The sequence below is a fragment of the Oxyura jamaicensis genome, chromosome 19 (genome assembly GCF_011077185.1).
Source record: "Oxyura jamaicensis isolate SHBP4307 breed ruddy duck chromosome 19, BPBGC_Ojam_1.0, whole genome shotgun sequence".
Taxonomy (NCBI): domain Eukaryota; kingdom Metazoa; phylum Chordata; class Aves; order Anseriformes; family Anatidae; genus Oxyura; species Oxyura jamaicensis.
In genome coordinates this window covers 10274002-10287218 of record NC_048911.1, presented here as the reverse complement: position 1 = coordinate 10287218, position 13217 = coordinate 10274002, and the positions used below count along the sequence as shown (strand labels likewise).

The 13217-nt window shown below is 47.9% G+C and overlaps 1 protein-coding gene across 1 annotated transcript in view; it reads left to right on the top strand.

Moving 5' to 3' along the window:
- The window catches only part of MSI2 (musashi RNA binding protein 2), a 229308-nt gene that overhangs the window by 66672 nt on the left and 149419 nt on the right, over positions 1–13217 (top strand). The window contains exon 4 of the mRNA XM_035343446.1: positions 9255–9347. Within this exon, the coding sequence (XP_035199337.1) occupies positions 9255–9347 (93 nt within the window). The remainder of the gene's footprint in view (positions 1–9254; positions 9348–13217) is intronic.

The window sequence follows — 13217 nt, the reverse complement described above, 5'->3', positions numbered from 1 at the left end:
ATTTTATCTGCTGCTTTTCCCCTTCTTGAAAGCAAGGCTTGCTATAGAGGAGGATTTATGGAAATATCTTTCCAGCACACAAAAAAAATCATGCACATTAAGATGTTGGAGTAAAAGAGAAATAATGTCTTTTTTTGGAGACCTTGGCTGATTTATCTCCTGCTTGGTAGTTTGGTATGACCTTCCTGGCTAGGAATAATATTTTTTATTCTTCCTTTAATAACAATAATGTCAGTAACAATGTCTTGCACTTTTCCAGCATCTTCAAATCAGACTTTCGGCGGGTTAGACATTTAATGAGTGAAGCCTCACAGGCTCCAGTGAGCTGTGGGGATACATTCTTGTTCTTTTTGTGGAAATCAAGGCACATAGCACTCGATTGTGCAACGTACTCAACCTAATGAGGCTTCCACAAATGCTGCAAGTTAAAATGTATGCTTAAATGCTGAGCCCTGCAGACTCCAGCCGGGTTTCTCCCAAGACGCTTTGATACACCAGCCCTATGGAGACTAAAATGACTTGCCCTGTGGTCAATAAGTGAGTAAACATCACACAAGGGAGACAAGCTCTTGTAGCTGCGAGGTGCTGCCTTCCTTCGAGAAAAGTATGAATGTTTTCTCTTGTCTTGCTTCCACTCTTCATTCTCGAAGCTGCTCCTTGGGGCCCTTTTATTCCTAGTCAAGGGTTATTTGATCTGCTTTAGAGCGACAACTCCGTTGCTTTTATAATGGCTGGTGGGTTCCCTCCCTGGCAAGGGAAACATCCTTCTTTTGTGAGAAGAAGGTGGGAGCAGAGCAATTCTTGCAATTCGCCAACCCGTTTGTGTGGGGGGGGAAGAGGATAAAAGAAAATGCGGCATTTCATAGAGTTGTGAAAGTATTTCAACAGCAGTAATAAGGAAATCTGGACGTTTTGCAAGATTGCAGTGGTCTCAGATCAGAGGCAGAGATCGCCCTTGTGAAAAAGCCAAGCAGTGTGTTGCATAGACATCAGCTTGACTCAGCAGATGAAGAAAAACTTGCTCATCAGTAACTGATTGCCATGTGCATCTGTATTATGTAGATGAAATTAATCAAGGCTAAGGGTTAAAGTTTTCCATTTGTTCTGTACAGAGAAATCATCTGGAGTATGTTGGGAGGGAGGTAAATTGCTTTACACGTTTCTTTTTGCTTCATGTGAATTTTTTCTTGTTTTAGCAGACCATTATCTAGAATCTTAACAGAGCTCTTATCACTGATTTGTCAGGGTTATCGTGAAAAATTAGTTGGTACTAACGTAAAGTATTGAAATGATGGCTGCTTTCTGCGCTATAGCGGCACGAAGGTTTTTTGGAGTGACCTCGCTGTTCGGAGCTGGAAGAGTTTCAGAACTTCCCGAACGTGCACTTCTCAGTCTGCAAATTGGGCTGTGCCACTGGCTTTTGTTAAACGCCGTGTTAAGCCTCCAAATACATTTCTTCCTTCTCCTTTTTGCAAGTGCATGCTTAAAGAAAGGTTCATTGACAGCACCATAAAAGCCATTCTGGCTGCTGAACCACGCACTCCTGGGCGTATCGACAGCGCGAGCTGCTCGGCGTGCTAAAAGGTACGGCTGGCTGGGGAGCGTAACTGCCTGTGCGTGCTCCCAGCGTGAGAGCTGAGTGTGGAGCAGTGACGGATGGGTGCCGTAGGACGAGAGCACGTCCCCGCAGATCAGCTGGCTCTCTCCCTGTGTCAGTCTGTCCAGCAGCAGAACCTTCTGATGGAAGAGGCCTGGGCAGGGTCTGTGTCCGGGCTCCTAGCTGACAGCCGTGGTGCTCGGGCAGCCCACCTGCGAGCTGGCAGTGCCTGGACGTGGCTCCGCGAGCCGGCTGCTCGTGCCCTGGGGAAGGGCTCCGGGTGGGCACTGGGAACGTCCCCCGGTGCTGGCGGCGCTCCGGGCAGCTGTATGCAAATACGGCAGCAATCGAAGGCACTTAGTGGGTCCTGCCTACTGCTTTTGCTCCAACACAGCTATAGATTTTCATGGGGTTGATACGACTCGAATCAGAAAAATACTGGGAAGACTGTGGACTGAGGGTTTTGAGTCAATGGCAGCTGCGGGCCCTGGAAAAATGAGGCCACTTAAGTGCCCCGGTATGGATTTTGGCATCCAGCTGCAGGCAGACAGCTTTGAAGCAGTTGGCCTTTGTGGCCAGCTGCTCTCTGCGGCTGGCCTCCAGCCGCTGGTGGTGGTGGAAGCTGCCCTCTGAAGGCTCTCTGCAGGCCCACAACAGTGGTGGGAAGGCAGAACAAAGTGCCCTTCACCGCCATGCCCAGCTTCCCTGCCCTGTCTGGCTCTCTGCAGTCCCCTCTCTGGCCTGGGAAAGCAGGGATGCTGCTTGACTCTGTTACCTCCTGCTTGCTTTGATCCGGATTAAAAACGAGGACCTGGGCATGTGTGGGGAAGCTGCTCAGCTTGGCTTCCCACGTTGACCTACTTCAGTGCAGCCCGGCTGAAAGGGCTGCAGAGCCTTACGCCAAGTGGACTGTGAATACGCCCTTGTAAGTATGTTCTACAGTCCTGGGTCCTGCTGGAGGACACGAACTTTCCGGTTGTTCTCTGGGTATGGCACATAATGTTTCTTTCCAGAAGACAGTAAAATATAAACGGTGGAACTGATGAACCTTGTAACGGTCAGTGGGGCTGTTCCCATCAAATACTGCCGCCATGGCTTGGAGCGTGAGGCCCCCGGGCAGAATGCAGCCTCGCTCTCTTATTGCCTGTACAAGGTGAAGTTCTGTGCGTAGGTTTAGGAGCGGAGTCTTACTTGGTTGGGACCTTTGTCCCTGTGTTACATGGGCACTGCAAAAATCCTGCCCCTAGTCCGTTGTCATCTTGAACAGTGATCTGCACTTGTGGCCTTGAGATGTATTCCTTCAAAATTAATTATCTTTGCTCAATGCATTAATGCAGTTGTTAAGCACTGCTGAACACTAATCATGCTGTTGCGTTAGGTGAGCTGTCCACACCGAGTGAATATTTAGTTACCTTCCTTCCCACACTGCGTGAGGGGCTACAGCAACCGAGGGGATTTAAATAGATTTTCTCTCTGTTCCCCTCTTCCTGCCTCTAGACCTTGCTTCCCTGATGCACAGAGGACTTAACTAGAGCAGAGTGAAGGGAGCAGCCCTAAGGGACGCGATACAACTGGTTGTAACAAGGCTGAGGGGCTGTGATCTATTCCTGTTCTCTGGAGGGTGTGAAGTCTGGCTCTGGTGCATTTTACTGTATCTTTTGATTTGAAGCTTGAAACCAGATTTTGCTCAAAGAAATGCTGAGCTTTCACAGCTGGGGCTAATTTCCAGGAGATGGGAGCTCCCATGCCGGGAGCTCGCCGTGGCCGCGCACGCTGGGGCAGTGCCGTGGCCGTGCCTGCGCTGCGCTTGGCGAGGGATGCTCCCGAGGGCACGGCAGCAGCCAGGTGGGGCAGCTCTGCGGCTGAACCTGCCGGCCCTCCCCGGGCACACGGGAGCCTAAAGATCGGCCAGAGGCAGGAAAGCGAGCAGCAAAGCACCGCTAGCATTGAGGCCGGGTTTGCTTGTGGAACTGGCTCCGGCTGTCGGTTCAGCCTGCTGCAGGGAAATCACTTTGCTTGTTCTGCCTCCTGCTGATAGCAGAGACCTCGGGGGGAGGGAGCAACAAACCGCCAGCCAAAAAAACAACCCTCAAAGTTAACAGCAAAACCAGAGACAGCCAAAAACGAGGAATACAGCAGAGACTCAGTCGAGTTTCATTTCTGAATGGTTTGGGAGAACACAACCCATCTGTATTTTCCACAGAAATCAAGGGAACTGATTTACCCCGCCGGGGATCTGTGCTGCTTGTTGGAATTAAAGAGCTCTTTCATTCCTGCCTACCTTGCTGTAGCTGGAGTCATTCTCACAGGATGACATTAGCTTACGCAGGGGTCAGGCACAAGGTATTTGCACTGGTTAAGTCTTGCTGAAATCCTATTTTGAATACTTCAGCGTGTTGTACGTGGCACGTAAAGCCGCGCTGCCTTTGGACGGGATTGAGTTTCTCTTCCTCTTGGTGAGCCTGAGAGCCTAGCGTTTGCTAGCTTATGGAGCCACAGCACCGTAGACAAAATCTGTCCTTCGTTTGTGAACCGCGTAGTGGTTGATACACCGGGGAGGGATGGTTACCGGGGTGTGCTCTTACTTCGTGAGTGGAGAAAAGTTGGCAGCTTTCAGTAAATGTTGCCTTTTTCATGACGGGCTTTGTGTGATGTTACAGTGTGTTCTTAGTAGCTGTTCGGAAGTTGCTGTGAGGATCCTGGAGAGAAAAAAAAAAAAAGAAAACATGGAGAGTTCTTGCTTATGGTTTGTGTTCTGCCAAAGAAGCCTAGCACTTTAGTTAACAAGATCACTTCCCCTATTACATGAGTTACTGTTGTTGTTAATTAGAGTTAATGCTGTACTTTGGATGTACAACACAATGGGGTATAAGATGCAGTTTAATATATATACCAAAGATGAGTTTTCCAATTACAAACCTATTTAGAAGGCAGATTCATTAGAAATGATGAAAAGTCAAACTGCAGATGAGGTGAGCAAGCTGGAATACGCATGCACCCACGCACACGCTGTAGCACAAGGGGAGGAAAGTGTTCTGAAAAACAGTTATATGCATAATTAGTTTAATCTGAAATGAATGCTAATTTCAGCAGTTCATGGTGTAGATTCACTGTTAGTACTTTAGTCCAATTCTACCATGATAAGATGTTTGGGAGGTAAAGAATGGTGGGGAAATGATACTGAAAACCGTTACATTTGACCTAAAGCCAAATAAGTAATCCTGTGTTAAACACAAACTGTGCCTTGGCTCATCTGGAAATAGCGGTGGGTACTTGTTGCCTGAGAATTTGAAATTCCTTGAATTCTGCAAAATAGTTCATCAGCTTAAAATGCCATTTATTCGTTTAAATATTCATGATAATAAGACCATTGGGGGGTGGGGGAGAAAAAAACACAAAACCAAGAAACCTAAAAATGGAGTTGGTATGCGAGGATATTAATGGACACTGAACTGGAGGCTCCAACTGCGGAACTGTGTTCCTTCATTTGTCCTTTATTGGTTGCTTTTATTTCATGAGATGGATTGACACGCTTGAATGGGACAGGAGTTTTGCTTCCGGAGACTGTGCCATCAGCCTGTTGTTCAGAGATTTTCCTTGTATGCCCCAAACCGATCTAATTGTAACCTTAACCTTGCAAAAAGTGGCATTAAACCAGAAGAGCTGTCTTGCTGAAGCACCGTGGCTTTTCCTGCTTCTGCACCAGCTGAAGTGTTTGCTCAGTTGCAGAACACAAAGGCGAATGTATTTCTCAAAAGCCAAGCCAATAAAGGGATTGTAACCTTGAGTGACTCTTTGCAGTTGTAGTCACATGTGTTTTGATTAACTGCAACACCAGCACAGTATACAAACAAAGCAATTCTGCAGGTACTTGCAATTAACAGACTTTATAGCCAGCGTTAGATCTAACTCTCCCCTGTTGATTCCTGCTACAGCGAGAGAGACGCCTTCAGTGTACAGAGGCTCCAAAAACATTTATTATCTACATTTTGCACAGCCCTGCAACAGCAAATGATAGATATATTATACTGCAAATTAAAAACAAAGACAGGAAGCTGGCAGCGTGGTGCTTTCTGACTGACCCGGACCTCTTAGTGTCATTCATGAAACGCGGATTTGTGATTGACTCTCACAAATCACTGCTGTCCCCACGCCGCATCGCCACCGCGGGCTGCGAGCAGCCGGAGCTGCCGAGTGCCCCGCTTGCGGGAGCGCCCCGCCGCCAGCAGCCTCCGGGCACTGAGCGTGCCCCAGAAGTGGTGCGGAGCCGCAGCCACCTGCCTTGGAGGGGCTTGAGGGTGGGCGCTCCCTTGGGTTTTGTTTTTTTGCTGCTGTAATTAAAAAATTACTGGCAATGGGTGCAAACTGATGGCAAGGCGTGCTTTTCGTAGATATAGGCATAAATGTTTTTGTAAAATCGCAGGGGTTTTTGGATCTGCTAGTTTATTTTCACAGCCAAATGAGAAATTTTGATTTGAAGAAAACTTTAATTTTGAAAAGAAAGGCTCTTCGGTTGGCTCAGTTCTCTATGCTCTGGTCATTTGTCATCATTAATGTTTACTCAGCAACATTAAGTGTACTTCAGTAAATACTTCTTAACCCTTTGCTCTTCCTCCCTGCAACAAGCACAGGCCTGGGGAGGTGACAGCGGAGGGAATCCCACGAGAGCACCCCACGGGACGCAGCAGGAGTCAGTGGCCTCGGTGCCGTGTCTCTGACCGTAGTCAGCGGCGGTATTGAGTGGGACTTCACATTGTCTCCTTGTGTGCCCTTGCAGCTGGTAGCAGTGAAGGTTTTTGAGCTTCCTAGTCAATGATTTCACCCAGAGCTCGCTCAGAACCCTTGGGTGCACAGGTCCTGACGGTTGGATAGGCTTTAAGCTCCTTCGCTGGTGATTCAGAGGCTGATGTCCGGAGAGGGCGTCCCTGGTGCAGTAAAACGCCTGAGTTAGCGAACACCTTTATTTTTTTTCCAATAATCTCACGTCTTTTGAACGCCCCGTGGTGTTTGGCTGGCGTTGAAGGGCCGTTGCCATTAGCTGTTAGGCCAGCAGCGTGCGCAGTGCCAAGCCCGGGGAGCCCTCAGGCTCGGGGCCTGGCCTCGCCCCGCGGCTCCCCTGTGTGGCTGTGGGGGCGGATTTGCAGGTTAGAGCAGGACTTGGAGGCTCCGTTTCCAGTTGGCCCGAGTCCCGCTGCGCTCATCCAGCAATCGCAAATCGGTGGGGCCGTACCCGCACAGACAGGCCAGCCGCACGGCAGCTTTCTGGCCCTGTTCCCCCACCGCGGGTGCCCCGAGTCGCGGCTCCGGGCCGAGCACGCGGCCTCTGCGCCGGGGCGAGAGGGCGGCACCGGCGTGTCCTGTCGGAGCGCGTCAGGGCAGGAGGAATTGCTAAAGCTGCAAATCACTCGTATTCTTTTGCTGAGGGGAATGTGTGTAGCAAAGCAATTGAACTGTCTCTTCAGGAAAACGTAGATTGTAAAAGCAGACTTAATTTTGTCCTTCACTTTTGTACCAAGGAGCTGATTTCTGAAACCATTTCCCAGCTCGCAACACATCTCTGGGCATTAAAATGTTGTGAATTTGCTTGTCATTACCAATATTTTCCTGGACTGAAGCTATTGAAACAAAGTAGTCTGTCTGTCTTTTTTTTTTAACCTTCAATCTTGCTTCTAACAAAAGTACCTCTCTCTTTCTTGGTCAAATATAAAAATGATGATAATTTCAAATATTGCTTTAGAATAATTGCTTTCCTCCCTCTTTTGTATGACAACAGAAGCTCAGCCTGATCTTAAATCAGATGCTGGCAGGCAGAGGGCTCTTGACAGCCCTGCAAAATCCTTTAGTTACAAGTCGGCTTTAGCCAATTCTTTATTTGTAAATGACAATTTTCTACAGAAAAATATATGCTTGGACTTCAATTTCGGAGTCCTAGATTGCAGCAAGGAAAAAATAATTGAATTTTTACACCTTTTTTTTCTTTTCTTCCTAACTTAAAAAAAAAATAAAGTGAAGCTCTGTAAAGCATGGTTAGGGGGCTGATTGAGGGAAGTATCTACCCTGGTTAATTTGAATGGCGGCGGAGACGGGAGCGATGTTTAATTTGTTCTGCGCTGAGAGAATTTGGGGCAACTCCAAGCTTTTTGTTCAGCGCCTCAGCTCTGGGAAGGCTTCGCCGGTAGCCGTGCAGCCCGGCTTGTCACTGTGGCTTCGGTCACATCACAAAGCCCGGCTGGGCCAGCGCCAGTTTGGGCAGCAGCGCTGCTCCTGGCAGCCCGGGCTGATGGGGCTGCAGAGCCCGGCGGTGACCCGCAGGCAGCCCCATGCGCCTCCGTCGCTGTCATAAAGTGCATCTCATCTGCACCAAAAATAAAAAGGTAAGAGAGGGAAGCAGACCTAACCTCTGCATTGAGCAGCTGCAGCAGTGGCGTCCCCGGCCGGCTGCCCGGTGTCCTTCCCTTTTCACGGGTTCAGAATTTGCTGAGCTGGTCCTGCTTCTGGTGTTACGGGGTGTGTTTTCCCTTCGGTCTCTGCAAGTTGGCTCGTTCAGCCAGTTTCTGTCACACAGGAAACAAAACGAAGCATTTTAATGTATGAATTTCTTACTGACCTGTTTGTTGGTCTCGTGAGTTAACACGCGGTGTTACCTTCCCAACATCTGGTGGAGCAGGCTGCTAGGTGGCTGTTGCCTCCAGCTGGAAGGGCATTGCCTGCTGTGAGCTGGAGCCTTTCCCCTGGGTCCAGGCATATGGGGATGGTGCCTGGCCCTTTGGAGCGTGTTGGCAGCATTGTTCTGGATCTGCATTCAATGTGAGGTGGCCCACAGGACACCCAGGCTGTTGGGGATTAGCCCACCAGTGGCACCAGCTTCCCTGCTGCTGTTCTGTAGGGTCGGGTCCCTGGGCCGGGTCCTGTCCATCTTGAAGGGTTATGGATAATGAGCCATCCGAAAGGACGTGCTGTGCATCATCCAGCATCATCCCTTCACGTTGTGTTTGGGTGGGGAGGGTCAGCTAGAAGAGCTGGGTGCTCGGCTGGGGCCTTAGGTAACGCTTGGGGCCGGGCGATCTGCGGGGCCTGATCCGGCCCCTGGATGGTGGCAATACCGCACGTTTCAGCTGGAGCATGGTATGTGTCAGCTAGGGCACTGCGTCAGTGGCTCTTGCTGTCTCACCTCATGTGATTAGTTTTAACGTAACTGTACCAAGTTCCTTTTAAACCAGCTTATGGAAACTTAATAACACAGCGCTTCAGTTTGGTGTAATTGCCTTTTGTCAGCCAAGGAGCAGGCACTTTGTCTTTAGGAAAGAAGGGGGGAAAATGGCACACCTTTTTGAGACGGTAGCTATGAGGATATGACACTTGGAATCCCTTTTCACTTATATTTGCATTGAGAAGCACAATAAAAATCATTTATTAAAAAAAAATAACCGGGGGCTAGAGTTGTTATTGAGTGCCTTTACTCAGCCATTTCTCAAATAAAAACAAAACAAGACAAAGAAAAAAGAAGTATCTAATCAAATAGAATCTGAATTGCTTTTGTCGAGAAATATTCTCATTAACTGGGCTAGGGATGGCATCTGACGAATATTTCTTTTTTTCCACATATTGTTTGAAATAATCTGGTTAAACCATATGCTTGTCTTGTAATTTCTTGCAGATGGTCACAAGAACAAAGAAAATATTTGTAGGTGGATTATCGGCTAATACAGTAGTGGAAGACGTAAAGCAATACTTTGAACAGTTTGGCAAGGTAAGTTCCTGCCCAAATGAGCACTGCATATTTTGAATTCTTCTCTTTTTCCCTTTCTTTTTAAAGTGGGTTTTGAAAAACAAAAGCGCAGTGAAGCCTGTGCTCAAAGGAGGGCCAAATTTTCTGCCTTTCAATGTAATTTCTCAAAGCCTATTTAAATTGGTTCTGGAATTCTTTTTGTTTGTTGCATATGAATGTGTACAGCATTGCCAACACTGTTTACCTTTATTAAAAAAAAATAAATCATTGGGAGTTGAATTTGCATATGTTCAGGAAGAATTTGACCCTTAGCTGAATGATTACACAGTTGTCTACTCCATAAAATCAGCCTTCTGTTTACCCCGATTCCGGTAGCTAAAAGAGCATATAGAGGTATTTGAGAGAGCTCATTAAGTTGTGGAAATGCCTGAAGGAACCATGTGAATAGCAAGGGTAATATGGAAGTCACTGGAATATCCTTTTCAATTCTTATTAAAAAACTCATAGGCAACATCCTTGTGGAAGTGTATGTAGAATTCTGAAATCATTAAAAAACAAACAAACAAACCAGAGAAATACAGAAGTTCCTGGAAGGATTTAGTACTTTTTTGAAGGAAACCTGAACCTTGCCAGAATATTCTTTTCAGCAGTGAAGCTCCAGCTGGAGTTCAGTGCCACCCACTTCCATGGGGTGTCCTCAAAGGTGGTGTTTCAGGACTGGGCTCTGTCATGTCAAAGTCCCTTTGGGCGCTTTGCATCCCCAAGGCTTCTGGATGCCTGTTCACCTTCCAACAAGGTGAAGAGTTTGCACGTGGAGACTCCTGTAAGCCCCTCTCTGCAGAGGCAGTAGACCCAGAACCGTGGTGGTGTAATGAGCTGTAGGTTGGCGTACTGGGGTGAGCTGATCCTCTGGAGTCAGGGCAGGACAGAGCACTTCTGTTCCTGGGGGCACAGAGCCCGAGGCCCCAGTGTTCCCAGTGGGCACTGAACCTTCGGTGCTGCACGCAGCTCTGTTCCCATCTTTCGGAGTGCATCAGCTGATGATTTAAATGCATGGTTGCATGAGGACACAGCAGGCTATCCCAAAGCAAAGCAGCTCCCATTCCTTGTAGTTAGTTTATGTTTCTTTTATCTGGCTCTGAAATGCCTTGGCCATGCAGTATTTTGTTGAGGGCTGAGGAGGGGAGTTTATAAACTGTTCCTGTGCTGGATTGATGGTTGTTTTGCAAGCCATTCATTTTATTTTCAATAATAATCTTCGATTCCGGCAGGATGTTTACAGCCTGCTGAGCCTTTTATTAAAGGATTACATGAGCTTTTGGATGTTTCTTGTGTAGTTACTTCTAATTGCAGAACTCCTCTAACCTGTATTTTTGAAGTTAATAATAGTTTCAATATAAGTGCTTTGCATATTGTCTGGATGCTCTCTTAATATAGCCTTTTTAATTTCACCATCTGGTAGTTTCATGTTTGCAGTTTTACAGTCCCTCAGAACGCAGACAACTGGGATGCATTTTTCAGTAGACTTGTGGTTCAGGATGCTTCAGTTCCTGCTTTTGTGATTTGCCTTTCTTGAGACAGCTTAAAGAGGTCAGACTTTGAATAGGCTGTGCTTTTGGAAAGTGCCATACTTTTTCAAGTCATAAATCGAGGGCTAAAAAATAAAGGGGCTGAAATAATTGTGCAAGTTGTGACCAAAGCTATAGCCCTATCTAGCAGGAGAGATGAGGAATGTCCTGCTGAGGCTGAGTGGTCCAGTTGCTGGAGCTCAGCTACTGTAGCAGTTGGGGCTCACAGAGATTGCCCCTGTGCTGCCACATGGCGTTTTCCAGTTTCATCCCTGTTCCATGCTGCTGTATGCTAGCTTGTGAAAAGGAGCTGAGTTTGAAGGCAGTGGCATTTTGGAGGAGAGGCTTTTTGGCTGTGTCGCTCTGTCTCGACCTTGTGTGCAGGCATTCAAGTGCTCTCTGCTGTACTGTGTTGTTTGTCAGCTGAGACTGGTTTGAGGGGTGTTTTGAGGTGATGCTCGGGTTGTGAGAAGGTGCAGAGCTAGTTAATAGCCCTAGGAACTGTGGACTTGTGGTCCAGCAAAATCAGAAGACTCATTAGCCTACTGCAGTGGGTGGGATGTTGATTCAGGTACAGTGACCCAGGACTGGGCCTGTGGGACTGTGTAGGAGCTGCTTCCTTCTCCACGCCCGTTCCCCCTCCCGACCTTTCCTTGACTTGCTGGTTTAGGCTGCAGGCTCGTTGTGGCAGACGGATGACACATCTGTGCACTGCCTAGCACACAAGCCTCACTCTCCCATCAAACCATTACAATGCAAACAATGCATCAGGATCGATTGGCAAGGTTTGCGTTTGCTTAGCACTTTCTTAAAATAAAGACAATTGCATTACATAATTAACGTGTTCAGGAGCCGCCCATATTTGATAAGAACATCTCAGGTGACTTCCTCTTTGAAATGCTGAGCTTATTTATTGGTGTGGAAAAAATTGCTTAACTGCTGCTGTGCTTCTTGAAATCCTGTTTGTACTTGCTGCAGAGAAGAGCTTTGCAACCAGGGGAGGTCGTTTTGGTAACTTGAGGTAGCTCTTGAAATACTCTACGTGGTTACAGCAGCCATCAGCTCTGGGGCCAAGCTGACTCACTAATTTAACTGGAGTTGGCAGGAAGGGCCCTAAAGTGTTGAATTTGAAACCGCTTCCTTTTGAAAAGTAAATGTCAGAACCTTTCTCTCCAGTAAAAAGAAAACTGCATTTAATAAACCCTCTTCCCTGACTTCACCAGTGAAAATGCCTGCAAGCTAGAACACCAAAATACGTGGTAATGATAACTCCTGAGACTTTGATCGTGAAGTTTCTGATATCATTGTTTTTTCTTTCTGTAAGGCCGAGGTATGTGAGAATCCTCGCTTTCAATCAGCGAGGAAGGGAAGTCCCTTACTGCTGTAAGCTGTGGAGGAAGACTGGGGAAAATTACCTGAGTTAAAACCAAGAGGCTTAACCAAAGGAGTGCAGAACAGTGTAATTAAAAGCCTCGTGACTGCTGAAAGCTTAGGGTTGGCAATGCTGAACATGTGGGGGCACACAGGCACTGTAGCTCCCCCCGAGAGGCTCGCAGCCCCTCTGCAGGAGGAGAGGAGGGGGCCAGGGCCTGGGATGCGCTGTGCCCTGGAGGAGGGCGGCCTGCTTGGGTGGGTGCTCGGCGCTGCGGCCATTTCGGGGGGCTCGGGGAGCAAGGTGCGGCTGAGGGCGTGAGGAGGCTGAGCCAGCAAAGCAGCACTTGGAACAGTAACCCCTTCAAATCGGAGTAAAACAGTTGCTTCTGTGATCCCCTATTACTTCAGTCAGAGATGTTTCAGACATTTTGGCAAACGTAATACATTCGCTGGCTGTGTTAACTAATCCAGGGTCCTCAGCATGGCTGTGTGTGAAAAGTTGTCTGTTACGACCGAGTTTGAAAACGAGCAAAAATGAGAGGGTGCGGGCCTGCCGGCGGTGGCAGTGCTGGGGCTGCCGACCTGCCTGTGTCATGGCTTTCTGAAAGCGTAACCCAACGGTGTGCTCTGAGGTCAGGACGTGTCGGGGCCTTTAAGGCTTCTGGTATCGTTAGAGAGTAAAGTAACAGCCTCCGAAAGCCTCACCCAGGGGACAGTGACCAGCAGAAGGCCCCTCGGCACCAGTGAAGTGCCCTCTGTCCAGACGTGCACGTTCTGCAACTTCGGAGCTGCAAGTGGGTGATGATAAGGGACTTGTTCAGTTCTAGGTAACGCTCCCTGCATAGAGCTCCTGTGAAAGTAATGTAGTCCTTATTTTGCGACTTGCAATTATACTTCACATGGCGAACTGTGTAATTAGTTTGGAAGACTTATGCCTAGTCATTGGTTT